Source organism: Taudactylus pleione, unplaced genomic scaffold (assembly GCF_031769625.1).
Source record: "Taudactylus pleione unplaced genomic scaffold, aTauple2 ptg000016l, whole genome shotgun sequence".
In the NCBI taxonomy this organism is placed as follows: Eukaryota; Metazoa; Chordata; class Amphibia; order Anura; family Myobatrachidae; genus Taudactylus; species Taudactylus pleione.
In genome coordinates, this window is record NW_028284418.1 from 23,118 (window position 1) to 44,380 (window position 21,263).

Consider the following 21,263-nt stretch of genomic DNA (forward strand, 5'->3'; position numbering starts at 1 on the left):
TAAGAAAATGATGATAAGGTGCCAGCCAATCAGCTCCCAACTGTCATTTTTCAAACACAGCCTGTGAGATGGCAGTTGGGAGCTGATTGGCTGGCACCTTATCACTTTTCACTCTGTCTCCTAACACTGCTTAGTAAATAGACCCCTGAATTTGTCCGTGATGTAATAATGTCAGACTTAAAGGGGGCAGGGCCAGCACAGATAAACAGTGTATAGGTCGACATAGATTTGGTCGACAGGCATTAGGTCGACCAGGAAAAAAGGTTGACTGCGACTCATGATCACACACAGTATTTGCCAACATGGCAATAGATAATAATGGTTGAAATGTAGGCCAAAATATTTTTGACAACCAAATATAGTATGGTGGATCAACTTGCCTTTTATTACTGTAGGTTTACTATACAAACTAGCCATGTCGACCAATAGTGTGTCACCATTTAATCCATGTAGATTTAATGACCCTGTCAATCAAATCTCTGCCAGTCATGTGAGTGTGTTGTAACAACTGTCAGTCATCGTCAGATATATATCCAACACTCGACAGTTCAGTGTACTGTATGTCACAGTAGTGCATTGTATTTGTTATTGTACTGTATACTGTAATTCATGTAATTGTACAGCAATACTGTACTTACTGTGTAGGAGGTGCCTCCTGATGCGCCGGACCTGAGGCGCATCCCTGCGCAACAGGTCAGACCACCACCTTTGGAGTGACCTGATGGTTCGGTGGCACCCATATGGCCCTGCTCGCTCTCCTATAAGCTTGCTCTTTCTCTTGGTTGGTGAAGAATGGTTGGTCTCTCCACTTGACCAAGAGAAAAAGCTCGCCTGGAGAAAACCTCGCCATCTTCAACACACACATACAGTACGATGCACGATGCTCATTCATTAAACACAGGTGTGTTACTCGTTGTGGCAGGCATCTGTGGTGTAGTGGTTAAAACGCAAAGCAGTGTGGGCATCCTGGGATCGAAGCCTGGTAGGCTAGAATTTGTTATTTTTTTATTATTTTAATTTTTGTTTAAATCTTCACAACAGGATACACAGAAATCACTTGGTGGTGTGAGAATTCTGTCATTTATACCAACACATACAGGTATCGATGCACAAACAGCATTGAATAAATAAAGAGCAATTGAAGTTCAATATTATTAAGTAAGTATACTCCAGTACAATAGACTCTCCTCAACTTCCCACCACCTGCCAATTCTACTGTATGCTACCCAGCTGAATTTTACATGAAACCACAATGCACTAGACATTGTATTGTTTGTATTGTACAAAATGCAGTGACGTACAGGTAAGGGCAGACCTTGAGCTGACTGCTTACAGTAAATGGATTAACAGAGCATCCTTTATTATGGTAATGAGACGCTCTTGCTTGCTTTGGGGGAAGGGACCTGATGCACTGTGTGTGACTCCCGACCCACTGGGCATGCACATTACTACTGTATGAGCCTCCTTACACCACAGCTATGGAATGGCTCCACTGGGACAGCGCCGATATTGACACAAGTTTGCACTTTAAACGGACAATCAGTTTGTAATACAGAGACCTCTCTCTCAAACAGAGCCCACTCACTACCAGTTTCTGAAGTCATGAAATCACTATTGTGTCCAAGTCTTGGACAGCACAGAGAGTAGTGCGCAAGAATGGAAATTCAACTGCAGAGTCAGTTTTTTATATACAGTGCAGACACATTCATAGCAGCACACTAGGGCCCTGATTCAGAGCCGGACGCTCTGACCAGAGCGCTCGCTCTGAATCAGGGCCCACCTCCATAAATATGGAGCGTCCTCCTGGACGCTCGTATAGCTGTGGGTCACCACCCACAGCCTATACGAGCGTGCAGGATGATGGTCACGATGGTCTTGACCATCGCGACCATCGCTAGTGCGAGCAGAAGCCTGCGGTTGAGTTTCTCAACCGCAAGGCCAGGAGTGATTTTGGCTCTATCAGAGCCAAAATCACTCCCACTGACATCACTAGTGATGTCAGTGGGGCCGGCTTCTGATGGTAGGCGTTTCCTTGAGAATGCCTCCGTCTGGCAGGCACGCCCCCGGCACGCCCACCAAAGGGGGCGTGCTGTCAATCAACATCGACAGCACGCCCCCTTTGATCAGACACAACGAGCGAAGGAAAGTCCTTCACTCGTCGCGTCTCGCGCATGCGTACGACGGAGCTCCCTCCGTCGTGCACATGCGCAGTGCACACCATCGACCCACTTGCGAGCGGACAGCCGCTCGCGAGTGGGTCTGAATCAGGCCCTAGGTGTCCTAGCAGATGGGGGATGGTGTCCTTGGCAATGGTCAGCATTTATAGCCTTTCCTGGACACAAGGACAGAGCTGACTGCTTACAGTAAATGGCTAACAGAGCGTCCTTTATTATGGTGAAAAAAAAAGTCTCAGTATTGTTATCCAACCCTTACTAAACTCAATACATTATACTGTATATGTAGATGTGCCCAGCTACTGTAGTTTGTTGCTCCATATGCCATGTAGCGCATTGCTAGTTGCGCGCTACCCTGTGGCGTATTGAGTCTCATAGCACTGTGCATGGCTAGTTGTCTGTATTACTGTACATACTGTACTGACTGTGCGGTTGAAGTTGCACACTTGCGGTAATGTACTGTAAGTACAGTACTGTTGGTGCTGTCCCGGACATTGTAGTGATTCCATGACTTTAGGAACTACTGTAGTATAGAGTTGAGGCATGTGGGCTAGGGGGCTAATGCCTAGCCTCACTGCTTCTACCATCTTCTTGTCCCGCGGGTTCGAGACCTTTACAATATATACTGTATATATAAATATTTTTTTTCAAATCTTCACTAATTCTTTAATCAATACATTATCCACAAATTCTGGCATTTGTATGCTACTTTATGCCACTGTGTGCTCAAGAAAGGGGTGTATGGCTCTCCAACACAGTACCCACGTACAGCACAAAGCTAGTCGCGCTACAGTATGGCGTTTCAAGTCTATTTCTTTTGCACATGCCCAGTGTGTTGGGAGTCACACACTGTGGGCCTGATTCAGATCCACTCGCAAGCGCTGAGCGCTCGCAACCGGGTCGATGGTGGCCCAGAGCGCATGCGCACAACGGAGCTGGCTTCGTCGTGCGCATGCACGAGACCCGGATAGCGATGGGCAATCCATCGCTCTGGGTTCTCGTACCAAAGGGGGCGTGCTGTCGATGTTGAGTGACAGCACGCCCCCTTTGGTGGGCGGGCCGGGGGAGTGGCTGCACAAACGGAGACGTTCCCATGTGAACACCTCCATTTGGGGGCAGCCCCACTGACATCACAAGTGAGCCGAAATCTGTGAGCTCTATTAGAGCTGAAATCTCTCTGGGGCTTGCGGCCACGAGACCCTACAACCACCCTTCCATGTTTTGGGTTCTGGGTTTTGTGTTTTGGATCTGTATTTTTTTGAAAAAAAGCATAAAAACAGCTTAAATCACAGAATTTGTGGGTTTTTCTGCTCCTATGCAATTATTAACCTCAATAACCTTCATTTCCACTCATTTCCAGTCTATTCTGAACACCTCACACCTCACAATATTGTTTTTATGGCCAAAAGCTTGCACCGAGGTAGCTGGATGACTATGCTAAGCGACACGAGTGGGCGGCACAAATACGTGGCCCATCTAGGAGTGACACTGCAGTGGCAGACAGGATGGCAGTTTGAAAAACTAGGCCCCAAACAGTACATACTGCAAAGAAAAAAAAGAGGTGCAAGATGGAATTGTCCTTGGGCCCTCCCACCCACCCTTATGTTGTATAAATAGGACATGCACACTTTAACAAACCAATCATTTCAGCGCCAGGGTCTGCCACATGACTGTGGCTGAAATGATTGGTTCGTTTGGGCCCCCACAAAACAAGCTGGCAATTAATGTGTCCCTGCACAAACTGGCTCTACGGAGGCAAGATGTCGTCCTCATCCACCTCATCCACCGATTCCTTGGATAAAACAGGAAAAAGGGATTTAGGTGTCCCTGGACTGCTTACGGTCTTAGCAAAAGTTTCTGAACTTAACAGTAACTTTTTATGAACGCGTTGCAGGTGCCGCATAAGGGAGGATGTTCCTAGGTGGTTAACGTCCCTACCTCTACTTATTTCACCTTTACATATGGTACATATGGCAAGACAGTTGTCCGGATTTTTAATAGAAATATTGCCAGATCAAAGAGGTGGAATGTTTGGCCTTCTGCCCAGGCATGACCGTGATGGGCTTTTTCATCCCACGGACAACAACTGTCTCCCCCGGAGCCTGATTTAAACAAACCACATCACCATCAGAATCCTCCTCGCCAACTTCCTCCTCAGTGCCAGCTACACCAGTATCCTCATCCTGTTGTACTTCAACAGTGACATCTTCAATTTGCATATCAGCAAGTGGGACTGTGAGTGCTCCTTTCAGCACTTGCAGGGGGCGTGCAAATGGTGGAAAGAGCCACCTCTTCCCGTCCAGTGCTGGGAAGGTCAGGCATCGCAACCGCCACCAAACTTGGGCTCTCCTTGGGGATTTGTGATATCTTCTTAGAACGCACAGTTCTTCGCTGTGCTTTTGCCAGCTTAACTCATTTGATTTTTTTAGCGGGAGGAGGGCTTCCATCGTCATGTGAAGCTGAACCACTGGTCATGAACATAGGGAAAGACCTTAGCCATTCCTTGCCACTCCGTGTCGTAAATGGCATATTGGCACGTTTACGTTTCTCTTCAGATGATTTAAATGTTCTTTTTAAGGTCATTTTCCTGAACTTTGTCATTTGGGATTGTATGTTCCCTCTACTATGACATTGGGCATCGGCCTTGGCAGACGACGTTGATGGCATGTTATCGTCTATGTCATGACTAGTGGCAGCAGCTTCAGCACTAGAAGGAAGTGGTTCTTGATCTTGCCCTAGTTTATTTTTATCGGAGAAAGTTTGGTCCTCCATTTATGTTATATTGATATATACGTGCGGCTAAGGTGCACACAAACACAGAAAATATATATTTTTTTTTGTTGGAGACTAGTGCACTTTGTGGGTTACACCACCCTTTAAGAAATGAGCCAGCCGGCCCTTTACTTATACAATTGGCGCTGTGGTGGCAGTCAGCCAGCTCCGGGGGGTTACAAATTGGATCTCTGGTGCATGGCCAGTGGAGGGGTTGCAATGGGATTTCTGGAGCATGCCCAGTGGGTCAGAAGTCACACACAGTGCATCAGGTCCCTTCCCCCAAAGCAATTTGTAACCCCTCAGAGCTGGCTGACAGCCACCACAGCGCCAACCATGCAGACATTGATGCAAGTTTGCACTTTAAACGCACAGTCAGTTTGTAATACAGAGAGCTCTCTCTCAAACAGAGCCCACTACCAGTTGCTGAAGTCATGAAATCACTGTAGTGTACAAGTCTGGGACAGCATCAACATTGACGCCAGTTTGAACTTTTAAACACACAATCAGTTTGTAATACAGAGACCTCTCTCAAACAGAGCCTACTACCAGTTACTGAAGTCATGAAATCACTAGAGTGTACAAGTCTGGGATAGCGCAGAGAGTTGCACAAGTGTGAAAATTCAACTGCATAGTAATACAGACAACTGGGCATGTGGAGTGCAATGTGGAGTTTGACTGGGGCGGTACACCTGTCAAACCATAACGCAGGTGTCCTAAGGCGAGCTCAGGGAGGACAGAAACCTCCCGTGGAGCAGAAGGGCATATGGCTTGGCTCCATACGCCATGGCATAGCGCTACATGGCATATGGTTTGGCTCCACTGGGCATGCACCACAGATCCCATTGTAACCCCTCCACTGGGCATGTGCCAGAGATCCCATTGTAACCCCTTGGGGCTGACAGCCACCACAGTGCAGACATTGATGTAAGTTTGATCTTTTTATATGCACAATCAGTTTGTAATACCTTACTTTTAAACAGCCCACTACTATAGTAGTTTCACTATAGTGTACAGAGCTGACAGTGCCCCCCAAAAATTATTGTTTTGCAGGGCTCGAACCCGGGACAATCATTGTTGCAAAGCGATCACCTAACCACTAGCCCACAAGCCAGCTACAGTATATGAAAAACAGCACATACTGTAGTGGGCTCATCCTTGGGCACTCCACTCACCCGCTGCTGTTTTTAATAATAAAAAGATTTGTCTTCCTTTCCAGATATTATACAGTACTAGTACATACTGTATATACACAGTACCACACCATTAGAGAATAATTTACCCCATCTGATTGAAAGGTGTGGGTGCATCTCATTAATCTACAGTATCAGTTATACCGTGATAACAACTCGGGCAACTACACTACTATACAGTTATGTACAACATGTGTACTGATTTGCATCCCTTTCTAAGAGCTTACTGTATGTACTGTATATGATATTAAAAATATTGGTTGTGCGAACATGCAAATACTGTACAGTGTGTGAATGTGATATCCATCCAAGTTAACAGTATGGGATTCAGTACAAATTACAATAGTGGAGCACTCGCCACCCAGCAGTTAAGCGCTGTATTACATGCCATAGCAAATTCTTCGTTGAAGAATACCACGGTACGCCACAAGTCCAGCCATCACATAACATTCCATGGTGCGACAAAGAGCCCTGAATGGCGCGGCATGAACAACAAACTAGCTGGGCATATCTGTACATCCCTCCTTCCACTGGAATGTACTGACAGCAAGGTATCTGTGTATGCCTGCTGATAACCCCCACAGCCACCTCTCTAAGCTGAAGACAGGAAGCGATAATCAGCTGGAAGGCCTGACATCACAAATGACAAGAAGGGGTTAACAAAGCCTACTTCTATAGCCCCAGAAGCCCTCTTATCAACATGAATAAGTTTCCTTTGTACCAATGTAGCCATTGCGAGACTGGCTGGCACTGAAATCCACAGGGGGGAGCAAGGAATGACATACTCACTAACGGCCCTGTAGCCAGCCCCTGCATTCAAATCACCCAATACTAGGGCTCAGGGGTGCCACCTAACCATGGGAAAATCAGAGTTTTCATAATGGCAACTGCAGGGTTTTTTAGGGAGTTCTTCAGAGAGCAGAGACCTGAGTGGAGTTCCTAGCCTGAGTGGCAGGACAAAGGCTGGGCACAGGAGTCAGGTGATCCTGCCAGCCTGCCAACCATGGAGCCCACACATAATCTCCCACCTGAGCAGTCCCATGGCATTTGACTGGTGTGCCAACTGGATCTGAGTGACTGGCCAGCACACCCTGCTCTTGCCAAGCAGAGGACCATCAGGCCTATCGGCTGGGAACCACGAGCCACGGACCCAGCTGTATGGAGAAAACCTGGTGAAAGATACACCACCAAGGTGGGTAAGCGAGACAGAGTAACTGTTCACATTCCTACCATTAAAGTTGCCTCTGCTGTAGGGACATGTGTGTGGGATCCCCAAAGTTTAGCTAATTATACTGGCAATTCTGTAAATACTGTATAGTAGTTTGTAGCTGCTGATTTTACATGTAGAAGTAGTGTGTATGTAAAATAAAGATATTGTTGTACCTTAGCTATTGTGTCATTTCCTGTGCGATCTAAAGAGACTTATAAAAGGAATCGGGTACCATGCGGGAGAGAGCTATAACCTCTGCCTTTCTTAAGGCGATGAATGACGAGAGGGCAAAAATAATGCACGCATAAACCCGGTGTCTTCACAGCCTGATTCACCAAGGATCACAGTTGCTTATGCGCACGCAATGATTATTTTGCATTGCACATGCGTACGCATTACAGTACATGTGTGCGAACCAGATGCTGTGATCGCAGTGACCATCGCAGAGTGATTGACAGGAAGTGATTAACAGGAATACAGGTATGCCCTGAGCCCAGAGGTTCCCAAATGTGGTCCTCAAGGCTCCCCAACAGTTCAGGTTTTAGATATATCCATGGTTAAGCACAGGTGGTTAAATCAAATTGACTGAAGTACTAATTAAATCATCTGTGCTCAACCATGGATGTCTCTAAAACATGAACTGTTGGGGAGCCTTGAGGACCGCGTTTGGGAACCTCTGCCTTAGCCCGAGTCCAAGATTAAACCAAATACTGACAATTATTAATTATTTGATTATATGATTTGATGATACTACTCTGTATCTGTGGAGAAGCTGCAGGAAATGTGTCCTATATGCTTGGATGAGAAGTTGATGATAGATGGCTTTGCAAGATGCAGAAGAACATGAAGCCCCAGTTAAAAAAAAAGTAATTTATCTGTCTGCCAAACACACGCAATAAAGGATGATAAGGAGGATGATATTTTTATCTGTGGAGAAGCTGCTAGAAACAAGGCCTATACATCTGAATGGGGAGGTGGTAATGGATGGTTTTGCAAGATACAAAAGAGCATGAATGCCCCCAGTAAAGTACAGTAATATACACTGCCTGTCAAGCACACACAATCTTGACATAAGGGGTGCATGATGGAATTGTCCATGGCCCATACCTCCCACTCTTATGTTGTATATGAATAAGCACATGCACAATTAACAAACCAAGCACTACAGTGACAGGAACTGCCACTTTTCTGGATGAAGTGCTTGGTGTGTTTTGGACTCCACAAACCAAGCTACCAATGGGTTTAAGGTGGCTAACAGTGTTATTAAGCATTGTCACAGTGGCAAAATGCAATTATCATCCTCATCATTATTGTTGTTAATATCATCATCACACAATATTATCTTATCCCCTGTGGATTCCACCGTTACAGTCTCTGTTTGTTGTAAAGGTCTTCCTCGTAGAATTCGTAGTTCATTTTGATGAGCAGTTCTTCCACTTTGTTTTGGAAGTAGCCTCCAACATCAATCGCTTACAAAGTTTCCGGCTGTGCTGAACATTCTTTCTGAGTACAAACTGGAGGATGGTCAGCTTAAGTAAACCAAAACTAGTTTGTACAAGGGCTCCAAATTGCCCTTTTTTCTCCCAGTATTAAAATGCCTATGTGACATGTTAATTTGTACATTGCTCTCCGTGGAACGAGATAAGATTCTTTGGATACAAAAGACGTTAATCAAGCCACATAAACAAATATCAGTTAAAAAACATTTATTACAAAGTAAAAGAAAAAGTTAATTATTAACACTTAACTTGCTTGAGAGATCATCAACTCAGAACATAAATAGTTTCAGTCCCAGGAGTCCCTCCAACACCTTGGAGCTGGAATATCGGACATCAAGAGAATGGCAAAAGGCTCATTCTTTACTGACAAATTACAGTTTATATAGGCTGCTCTCTAAGAGAAAATCTCCTATATAAGCATTTTAACAGGTATAAAGGTCATATTTGGAAATATACATCAATATAAATAGACAGTAGGGGGGCACTGTTGCCTCAATTATGAATGTTGGAAATCTCAACAACAACTATTTATGGTGTGTGTTTTCAGATGAACTGAAGGTAACACAATGTTTACTCAGGATTAAGTATGTCTGGTAACAGTGATCTTTGCTTCTCTCTGTCAAAAACACCTTATGCAATGTCTGACCACCTCCTAATGTCTGTCAATTATCTAATGCCTGATACTTTCATAAAATCACTGCACACAACATGGCATTCAGCAGCCATTTTCTACACTCCCATTACATACATCATCATTAAAGTAATCCTCCACCATTCTATTGATGCTTACTGTATAAGATTGAGTCATAGTAGAGGTGTCAATATATGTGGGCAATTCTTTTAAGCCTGACCAGATCTCATAATGTGTCACTCTGGTGAGCTAAGTTGACTCATCATCATCACCAGTGAGTCTCTAGGGAAAGATACATCATTACTGGCAGTTTCATTTGCCAGAGAAAAGGAAGCAGGATGCTTCAACTTGTCAAGTGCCACTTAAGCTGACAATTTACTAGCAAGGAGATCTTTGCATGTCATAAGATCTGTGCCAGTTGAAAAGAAATATATACAGTATAGATAGATTAGATATCCTTGTGAAAAACAAGTGGATGTTCACTTTAGCAAAAACACAGTACCCACGTACAGCACAAAGCTAGTCGCGCTACAGTATGGCGTTTCAAGTCTATTTCTTTTGCACATGCCCAGTGTGTTGGGAGTCACACACTGTGGGCCTGATTCAGACCCACTCGCAAGCGCTGAGCGCTCGCAACCGGGTCGATGGTGGCCCAGAGCGCATGCGCACAACGGAGCTGGCTTCGTCGTGCGCATGCACGAGACCCGGATAGCGATGGGCAATCCATCGCTCTGGGTTCTCGTACCAAAGGGGGCGTGCTGTCGATGTTGAGTGACAGCACGCCCCCTTTGGTGGGCGGGCCGGGGGAGTGGCTGCACAAACGGAGACGTTCCCATGTGAACACCTCCATTTGGGGGCAGCCCCACTGACATCACAAGTGAGCCGAAATCTGTGAGCTCTATTAGAGCTGAAATCTCTCTGGGGCTTGCGGCCACGAGACCCTACAACCACCCTTCCATGTTTTGGGTTCTGGGTTTTGTGTTTTGGATCTGTATTTTTTTGAAAAAAAGCATAAAAACAGCTTAAATCACAGAATTTGTGGGTTTTTCTGCTCCTATGCAATTATTAACCTCAATAACCTTCATTTCCACTCATTTCCAGTCTATTCTGAACACCTCACACCTCACAATATTGTTTTTATGGCCAAAAGCTTGCACCGAGGTAGCTGGATGACTATGCTAAGCGACACGAGTGGGCGGCACAAATACGTGGCCCATCTAGGAGTGACACTGCAGTGGCAGACAGGATGGCAGTTTGAAAAACTAGGCCCCAAACAGTACATACTGCAAAGAAAAAAAAGAGGTGCAAGATGGAATTGTCCTTGGGCCCTCCCACCCACCCTTATGTTGTATAAATAGGACATGCACACTTTAACAAACCAATCATTTCAGCGCCAGGGTCTGCCACATGACTGTGGCTGAAATGATTGGTTCGTTTGGGCCCCCACAAAACAAGCTGGCAATTAATGTGTCCCTGCACAAACTGGCTCTACGGAGGCAAGATGTCGTCCTCATCCACCTCATCCACCGATTCCTTGGATAAAACAGGAAAAAGGGATTTAGGTGTCCCTGGACTGCTTACGGTCTTAGCAAAAGTTTCTGAACTTAACAGTAACTTTTTATGAACGCGTTGCAGGTGCCGCATAAGGGAGGATGTTCCTAGGTGGTTAACGTCCCTACCTCTACTTATTTCACCTTTACATATGGTACATATGGCAAGACAGTTGTCCGGATTTTTAATAGAAATATTGCCAGATCAAAGAGGTGGAATGTTTGGCCTTCTGCCCAGGCATGACCGTGATGGGCTTTTTCATCCCACGGACAACAACTGTCTCCCCCGGAGCCTGATTTAAACAAACCACATCACCATCAGAATCCTCCTCGCCAACTTCCTCCTCAGTGCCAGCTACACCAGTATCCTCATCCTGTTGTACTTCAACAGTGACATCTTCAATTTGCATATCAGCAAGTGGGACTGTGAGTGCTCCTTTCAGCACTTGCAGGGGGCGTGCAAATGGTGGAAAGAGCCACCTCTTCCCGTCCAGTGCTGGGAAGGTCAGGCATCGCAACCGCCACCAAACTTGGGCTCTCCTTGGGGATTTGTGATATCTTCTTAGAACGCACAGTTCTTCGCTGTGCTTTTGCCAGCTTAACTCATTTGATTTTTTTAGCGGGAGGAGGGCTTCCATCGTCATGTGAAGCTGAACCACTGGTCATGAACATAGGGAAAGACCTTAGCCGTTCCTTGCCACTCCGTGTCGTAAATGGCATATTGGCACGTTTACGTTTCTCTTCAGATGATTTAAATGTTCTTTTTAAGGTCATTTTCCTGAACTTTGTCATTTGGGATTGTATGTTCCCTCTACTATGACATTGGGCATCGGCCTTGGCAGACGACGTTGATGGCATGTTATCGTCTATGTCATGACTAGTGGCAGCAGCTTCAGCACTAGAAGGAAGTGGTTCTTGATCTTGCCCTAGTTTATTTTTATCGGAGAAAGTTTGGTCCTCCATTTATGTTATATTGATATATACGTGCGGCTAAGGTGCACACAAACACAGAAAATATATATTTTTTTTTGTTGGAGACTAGTGCACTTTGTGGGTTACACCACCCTTTAAGAAATGAGCCAGCCGGCCCTTTACTTATACAATTGGCGCTGTGGTGGCAGTCAGCCAGCTCCGGGGGGTTACAAATTGGATCTCTGGTGCATGGCCAGTGGAGGGGTTGCAATGGGATTTCTGGAGCATGCCCAGTGGGTCAGAAGTCACACACAGTGCATCAGGTCCCTTCCCCCAAAGCAATTTGTAACCCCTCAGAGCTGGCTGACAGCCACCACAGCGCCAACCATGCAGACATTGATGCAAGTTTGCACTTTAAACGCACAGTCAGTTTGTAATACAGAGAGCTCTCTCTCAAACAGAGCCCACTACCAGTTGCTGAAGTCATGAAATCACTGTAGTGTACAAGTCTGGGACAGCATCAACATTGACGCCAGTTTGAACTTTTAAACACACAATCAGTTTGTAATACAGAGACCTCTCTCAAACAGAGCCTACTACCAGTTACTGAAGTCATGAAATCACTAGAGTGTACAAGTCTGGGATAGCGCAGAGAGTTGCACAAGTGTGAAAATTCAACTGCATAGTAATACAGACAACTGGGCATGTGGAGTGCAATGTGGAGTTTGACTGGGGCGGTACACCTGTCAAACCATAACGCAGGTGTCCTAAGGCGAGCTCAGGGAGGACAGAAACCTCCCGTGGAGCAGAAGGGCATATGGCTTGGCTCCATACGCCATGGCATAGCGCTACATGGCATATGGTTTGGCTCCACTGGGCATGCACCACAGATCCCATTGTAACCCCTCCACTGGGCATGTGCCAGAGATCCCATTGTAACCCCTTGGGGCTGACAGCCACCACAGTGCAGACATTGATGTAAGTTTGATCTTTTTATATGCACAATCAGTTTGTAATACCTTACTTTTAAACAGCCCACTACTATAGTAGTTTCACTATAGTGTACAGAGCTGACAGTGCCCCCCAAAAATTATTGTTTTGCAGGGCTCGAACCCGGGACAATCATTGTTGCAAAGCGATCACCTAACCACTAGCCCACAAGCCAGCTACAGTATATGAAAAACAGCACATACTGTAGTGGGCTCATCCTTGGGCACTCCACTCACCCGCTGCTGTTTTTAATAATAAAAAGATTTGTCTTCCTTTCCAGATATTATACAGTACTAGTACATACTGTATATACACAGTACCACACCATTAGAGAATAATTTACCCCATCTGATTGAAAGGTGTGGGTGCATCTCATTAATCTACAGTATCAGTTATACCGTGATAACAACTCGGGCAACTACACTACTATACAGTTATGTACAACATGTGTACTGATTTGCATCCCTTTCTAAGAGCTTACTGTATGTACTGTATATGATATTAAAAATATTGGTTGTGCGAACATGCAAATACTGTACAGTGTGTGAATGTGATATCCATCCAAGTTAACAGTATGGGATTCAGTACAAATTACAATAGTGGAGCACTCGCCACCCAGCAGTTAAGCGCTGTATTACATGCCATAGCAAATTCTTCGTTGAAGAATACCACGGTACGCCACAAGTCCAGCCATCACATAACATTCCATGGTGCGACAAAGAGCCCTGAATGGCGCGGCATGAACAACAAACTAGCTGGGCATATCTGTACATCCCTCCTTCCACTGGAATGTACTGACAGCAAGGTATCTGTGTATGCCTGCTGATAACCCCCACAGCCACCTCTCTAAGCTGAAGACAGGAAGCGATAATCAGCTGGAAGGCCTGACATCACAAATGACAAGAAGGGGTTAACAAAGCCTACTTCTATAGCCCCAGAAGCCCTCTTATCAACATGAATAAGTTTCCTTTGTACCAATGTAGCCATTGCGAGACTGGCTGGCACTGAAATCCACAGGGGGGAGCAAGGAATGACATACTCACTAACGGCCCTGTAGCCAGCCCCTGCATTCAAATCACCCAATACTAGGGCTCAGGGGTGCCACCTAACCATGGGAAAATCAGAGTTTTCATAATGGCAACTGCAGGGTTTTTTAGGGAGTTCTTCAGAGAGCAGAGACCTGAGTGGAGTTCCTAGCCTGAGTGGCAGGACAAAGGCTGGGCACAGGAGTCAGGTGATCCTGCCAGCCTGCCAACCATGGAGCCCACACATAATCTCCCACCTGAGCAGTCCCATGGCATTTGACTGGTGTGCCAACTGGATCTGAGTGACTGGCCAGCACACCCTGCTCTTGCCAAGCAGAGGACCATCAGGCCTATCGGCTGGGAACCACGAGCCACGGACCCAGCTGTATGGAGAAAACCTGGTGAAAGATACACCACCAAGGTGGGTAAGCGAGACAGAGTAACTGTTCACATTCCTACCATTAAAGTTGCCTCTGCTGTAGGGACATGTGTGTGGGATCCCCAAAGTTTAGCTAATTATACTGGCAATTCTGTAAATACTGTATAGTAGTTTGTAGCTGCTGATTTTACATGTAGAAGTAGTGTGTATGTAAAATAAAGATATTGTTGTACCTTAGCTATTGTGTCATTTCCTGTGCGATCTAAAGAGACTTATAAAAGGAATCGGGTACCATGCGGGAGAGAGCTATAACCTCTGCCTTTCTTAAGGCGATGAATGACGAGAGGGCAAAAATAATGCACGCATAAACCCGGTGTCTTCACAGCCTGATTCACCAAGGATCACAGTTGCTTATGCGCACGCAATGATTATTTTGCATTGCACATGCGTACGCATTACAGTACATGTGTGCGAACCAGATGCTGTGATCGCAGTGACCATCGCAGAGTGATTGACAGGAAGTGATTAACAGGAATACAGGTATGCCCTGAGCCCAGAGGTTCCCAAATGTGGTCCTCAAGGCTCCCCAACAGTTCAGGTTTTAGATATATCCATGGTTAAGCACAGGTGGTTAAATCAAATTGACTGAAGTACTAATTAAATCATCTGTGCTCAACCATGGATGTCTCTAAAACATGAACTGTTGGGGAGCCTTGAGGACCGCGTTTGGGAACCTCTGCCTTAGCCCGAGTCCAAGATTAAACCAAATACTGACAATTATTAATTATTTGATTATATGATTTGATGATACTACTCTGTATCTGTGGAGAAGCTGCAGGAAATGTGTCCTATATGCTTGGATGAGAAGTTGATGATAGATGGCTTTGCAAGATGCAGAAGAACATGAAGCCCCAGTTAAAAAAAAAGTAATTTATCTGTCTGCCAAACACACGCAATAAAGGATGATAAGGAGGATGATATTTTTATCTGTGGAGAAGCTGCTAGAAACAAGGCCTATACATCTGAATGGGGAGGTGGTAATGGATGGTTTTGCAAGATACAAAAGAGCATGAATGCCCCCAGTAAAGTACAGTAATATACACTGCCTGTCAAGCACACACAATCTTGACATAAGGGGTGCATGATGGAATTGTCCATGGCCCATACCTCCCACTCTTATGTTGTATATGAATAAGCACATGCACAATTAACAAACCAAGCACTACAGTGACAGGAACTGCCACTTTTCTGGATGAAGTGCTTGGTGTGTTTTGGACTCCACAAACCAAGCTACCAATGGGTTTAAGGTGGCTAACAGTGTTATTAAGCATTGTCACAGTGGCAAAATGCAATTATCATCCTCATCATTATTGTTGTTAATATCATCATCACACAATATTATCTTATCCCCTGTGGATTCCACCGTTACAGTCTCTGTTTGTTGTAAAGGTCTTCCTCGTAGAATTCGTAGTTCATTTTGATGAGCAGTTCTTCCACTTTGTTTTGGAAGTAGCCTCCAACATCAATCGCTTACAAAGTTTCCGGCTGTGCTGAACATTCTTTCTGAGTACAAACTGGAGGATGGTCAGCTTAAGTAAACCAAAACTAGTTTGTACAAGGGCTCCAAATTGCCCTTTTTTCTCCCAGTATTAAAATGCCTGTGTGACATGTTAATTTGTACATTGCTCTCCGTGGAACGAGATAAGATTCTTTGGATACAAAAGACGTTAATCAAGCCACATAAACAAATATCAGTTAAAAAACATTTATTACAAAGTAAAAGAAAAAGTTAATTATTAACACTTAACTTGCTTGAGAGATCATCAACTCAGAACATAAATAGTTTCAGTCCCAGGAGTCCCTCCAACACCTTGGAGCTGGAATATCGGACATCAAGAGAATGGCAAAAGGCTCATTCTTTACTGACAAATTACAGTTTATATAGGCTGCTCTCTAAGAGAAAATCTCCTATATAAGCATTTTAACAGGTATAAAGGTCATATTTGGAAATATACATCAATATAAATAGACAGTAGGGGGGCACTGTTGCCTCAATTATGAATGTTGGAAATCTCAACAACAACTATTTATGGTGTGTGTTTTCAGATGAACTGAAGGTAACACAATGTTTACTCAGGATTAAGTATGTCTGGTAACAGTGATCTTTGCTTCTCTCTGTCAAAAACACCTTATGCAATGTCTGACCACCTCCTAATGTCTGTCAATTATCTAATGCCTGATACTTTCATAAAATCACTGCACACAACATGGCATTCAGCAGCCATTTTCTACACTCCCATTACATACATCATCATTAAAGTAATCCTCCACCATTCTATTGATGCTTACTGTATAAGATTGAGTCATAGTAGAGGTGTCAATATATGTGGGCAATTCTTTTAAGCCTGACCAGATCTCATAATGTGTCACTCTGGTGAGCTAAGTTGACTCATCATCATCACCAGTGAGTCTCTAGGGAAAGATACATCATTACTGGCAGTTTCATTTGCCAGAGAAAAGGAAGCAGGATGCTTCAACTTGTCAAGTGCCACTTAAGCTGACAATTTACTAGCAAGGAGATCTTTGCATGTCATAAGATCTGTGCCAGTTGAAAAGAAATATATACAGTATAGATAGATTAGATATCCTTGTGAAAAACAAGTGGATGTTCACTTTAGCAAAAATACACTAAATCAGTAGCCTGTTTCCAGCTCTTGATTGCAGGTACTACTATGTCTAACAGGGCCGTAACTAGGGGTGTGCAAGAGGTGCTGCAGCACAAAGTGCAGGGCCATGTGGGTGGCATCATCACTGCCCCATAGCCCCTGTATCTGGCTAAAAGGGTGCCTGGAGCACCAACGCGTATTCAGAATCACTGCTGCGGTGCCACACAGAGTGTCCTCTGGATGCTCCAGACATGGACTAAGCAGCCTATTTAGCCATCCAGAGCATCCGACATTCAATGTGTCTATAGACATTCATGTTGTCTATAGACAACATAAATGTCTTTGGAAGGTCCTAAGCTAGGAGTACTCAAACAATCAGAAACATGCTGCAGCAATCCAGGCCCTTGTCTGCATAATCTATACAACAATAAAGAAAACTCAGCACAGGATATAAACAATATTAGGTCGATCATACATAAACCAACATATGTCTTACATAATTTGTACAAATTCTTTCTAGTTGAATAGTTGGTGGTGCTCCCCAGAAGTTAAACAGAATTCAAGAACAAAAGAAAAAGCATATTCTCCTGTGCAGCAGGAAAATAAAGAAGAACTCCTTCTTGGGGTCACACTTATTAAAGTTATAACAGATGAAATTATGAAATTAGTTTACAACATAATATACACTTAAAAGATAGAGCTTCTAAACACTCAAAAACTCTCTATTCCACAAAGAAAAAATTCGTACTGCTGGTTCAAAGAGACATGGTAATAACCACAAAACAATGAACCTATAATAAAGATCTCTAATGAAATAACTAGATACACATCATTGTGTTTCACAAACTCCCTTGAGTGCTTCTTAGGGAGAGAAAAAGGTGAATTTGTTTGATATGCTTATTAAGGGAAGGGAGATGACTCAAGGGTAGGGAGATGACTCAAGGGTAGGGAGATGACTCAAGGGTAGGGAGATGAGGGAGATAGTTGACAAGGGAGAACATGTCCTAAGCTCTTACAGTGTCAGTTCATATCACCTGGCCACATTTAGAACTTGTACTGCAGATTTTACAATTATAAATGGAATTATAATAATGCTGTTGATGTGGTTTTGCAAGATTACGGAAGTATGCTATATTATACCATATTATGATTAGATTGAGAGGCTTAATGCATAAAAAGGTGCTTCAGATTATTGTGACATTGTTTAATAAATGAAAACAAAGATTTACAAACCATACTCTGTGGCTCTGGGCAGGGGCGGATCTAGACTGTTGTGTTAGGGGGGGCAAATTAATGATTAATTCCACCCCCCCACCCCCACGAGCCCCCCTCATGGTGACCCCCCTCCCCCCGCAGCAACCTCCCTTCCCCCCGCGACCCCCCCCTCGTGGCAAACCCCCCGCCCTTTATTTTCACTTACCTCCGCTGCTCCGGTGATGTTCTCCCTCCTGGCTTCGGTCAGCTGCTCTCCCATCCTAATGCAGCAGCTGACCAGGGTCACAGTGCAGGAGCCAGGAGACCAGCTGACTGGAGGTAGGACATTACCGGAGGGTAACAGCTAGATCCCCTTCCGTAGATTGATGGTCGCTGGACAGAGGTAAGTTGTTGTGGTTTTTTTTAGCAGTGATCAGCGTGTGGTCTATTTAGACCACACAGCTGATCACAGGGTGTTAGGAGCCGGCTGTGGTCTCTTCCTCCCCGGCTCCCGGGTGACAGTCTGTCACTGACACATCCCCTTAACTGGGAGACGGGAGCTCCGATCACAACACAGCCTTTATCATCTCTCTCCTCTGAATGATGCAGAGGAGAGAGATGATAAAGGTCGGACAAACTGTGCTAGGGGGGGCGATCGCTCCAATCGCCCCCCCCTGGATCTGCCACTGGCTCTGGGGTGTATATACTGTAATATCTTGTTTAATTTCTGGTGTAGTTTTCTAAAGTATATCTGTTGTATTACAACTGATAATTATTATTCATTTCTAACATATTGTTTTGCTTTTTTCTTACAAAAAGTTAAGATTTGTTTTATTTTTTTATGTGAATGAAAAAAAAAATTATCATCATGCACTGTATTTTTTGTATTTGTAGGTGAAATATTCAACCCTAAAGTGGTTCTTGGAAGTGCGGTAAACAATGTTATCAACTTGGTAGTGTTTGGCAGGCGTTGGAACTATGAAGAAGAGATGCTTTTGAAGCTTCTGAACACTATAAATAATTTACTTAACTTTATCCGAGCACCTCTAGGAGCGGTCAGTGCCTCTATTTTCATTTACATAACAGTTGTTTGAAACTAATATATAGGGGTAAATTTACTAAATGTCGGTTTCAGAATGATTTTAAATTGACTTAAAACTGACTGACCGACAACATTTCGGACTGCAAAATCCACATATTTACCATCCTTTGGGTTTCTATTTCAATTGAAACTCAACGTCAATAATAGTCAGATTTTGCATTTCTAAATGCTCCCAAGTTTGGACGTTCAGTTAAAAATAGAAGTACAAGAAAATCGGAAAAAAACAGTCGTGGGTTCCCCTATTTTCCTGTAACCAGCCGGGCAGCTTACACTATAGCAGGGAGACACACAGTGTTATAATGTTATAACAAAAGCAAAAAAAGAAAACCAGGCGCTCTATCCCCAACACAAGAACAATATAAGGATTGAATACTTAGGTACCTAGCTGCTATCAAAAATAGGTGTATGCTAATAAACCTATAAAATACAAAAGCATAAAATTAAGAAGGGTAGACAGCGCTAGTACACAGAATAATTCAATACAAAGAATTATATCAACAAATTATAAAAACACATTAAATAAAACAATTAAACAAATCCATATTTAAAAAAATCAAGTGATAGTAACTGGCCGGTGTAACCACTTAGCTATAGCAGCACCATAAAAATATATAATACTAGAAAAAATTGATACAGATCTGTATATTTTTATCCAACACTGAATGTGGAGGAATTTAGTATCCTTTGTACACTGCTTATCACCCTTTCATTTTGGAGCTATTTGTGTAAGCACGGATCCAAAAAAATAGTAGTTTATGGCTTTTTTGTTGCTGGGATTATTAGAAAAGCATATATGCAGTTAGTTTTTTAAGAAGCAGAGCAATACTCAGATTGTATGAACGATGTTTCATTGGGGTTTTTGCCAAAATCGGGAAAAAACTGACGTGGGTTCTCCTATTTTCCTGTAACCAGCTGGGCAGCTTATACTATAGCAGGGAGACACAGTGTTATAATGTTATAATGCCATTATGTAAACCAGCCCCAAACTGATCAGCCCAGGGCTGGCAATCCTCAAGAAGTGGGGACCCCAAAATTAAAATGGGGTCCCCCTTCCGAAAATCAAACTGGTCCTGGACTGAGAGCCCAGGACTATTCCCTGCACCCCTGGTTGTAGCGGGTGCAGGATTAATGTGTTAAAGTTAGAAATAATATTGTTCTTTGTAGTGGGACTACAGGTCCCAGCAACCAGAAGGCCTGGACAGTAAGTGCTGAAGAAAATATATAAAAAAAGACAGTATACACACACTGTATGATTTAACCCTTTATTACACACTCACACTACATACGTTCTCCCTGGAGGTGCTCAGTCCCTTTCTCCAAGTAGAGGTCCAAGGCTTTAAAACAAAAAAACACAATTCGTGATCCCCATGGACAGCAATACTGCGGACCGTTCCTATGACCATGCCCGCTGGTTGGCTAAGAGTGGTCTGAATCTTAAGGTGCCCACACACATAGCGATATTTTACACGATCAGGCCGATTCCGACGAATCGTGACGACAGATCGTGTAAAATATGGCCAAATCGTGAGGAAGTTGTGAGTCCTAACTCACGATCACGATGCGATGTGCGTCCCCGCTGGTCGCACATCACATCGTCAGATCTGCCGTGCAGTAGGGCAGATCTGACAATCTGGGACAAAATGTACTGGGGAAAAAAAAAAAGTTAAGATGCACGATAGATCTTAAGTCAGATTGGATGCTTTTTACTCCAAATCGTGTGTAGGAGCTGCCGGGGAACTGCCGGGGGAGAGTTCAGGGTAAATCGCACACATCGTGGGATCGTGTGCAGATCGGTATGTGTGTGGGCACCTTTAGCCAATCACAGCTATAGTGCAGGAACCCATGTGGATTCTGTCATTAGGTGCGCTATAATCTATATACAGTAAAAATGTTCATGGAAATCGCGAATTACTTTTCAGCCCAGGCCTGGATGATCCCCAGGAGGGGGATCCCCACTTTCCAAGGA

The 21,263-nt window shown here is 44.1% G+C and overlaps 1 protein-coding gene across 1 annotated transcript in view; it reads left to right on the top strand.

The window, feature by feature from the left end:
- Positions 1-21,263, top strand: part of LOC148540845 (cytochrome P450 2B19-like) — a 141,600-nt gene that overhangs the window by 21,082 nt on the left and 99,255 nt on the right. Inside the window, exon 4 of the mRNA XM_088474038.1 lies at positions 19,090-19,250. Coding sequence (XP_088330164.1) covers positions 19,090-19,250 — 161 coding nt within the window. The remainder of the gene's footprint in view (positions 1-19,089; positions 19,251-21,263) is intronic.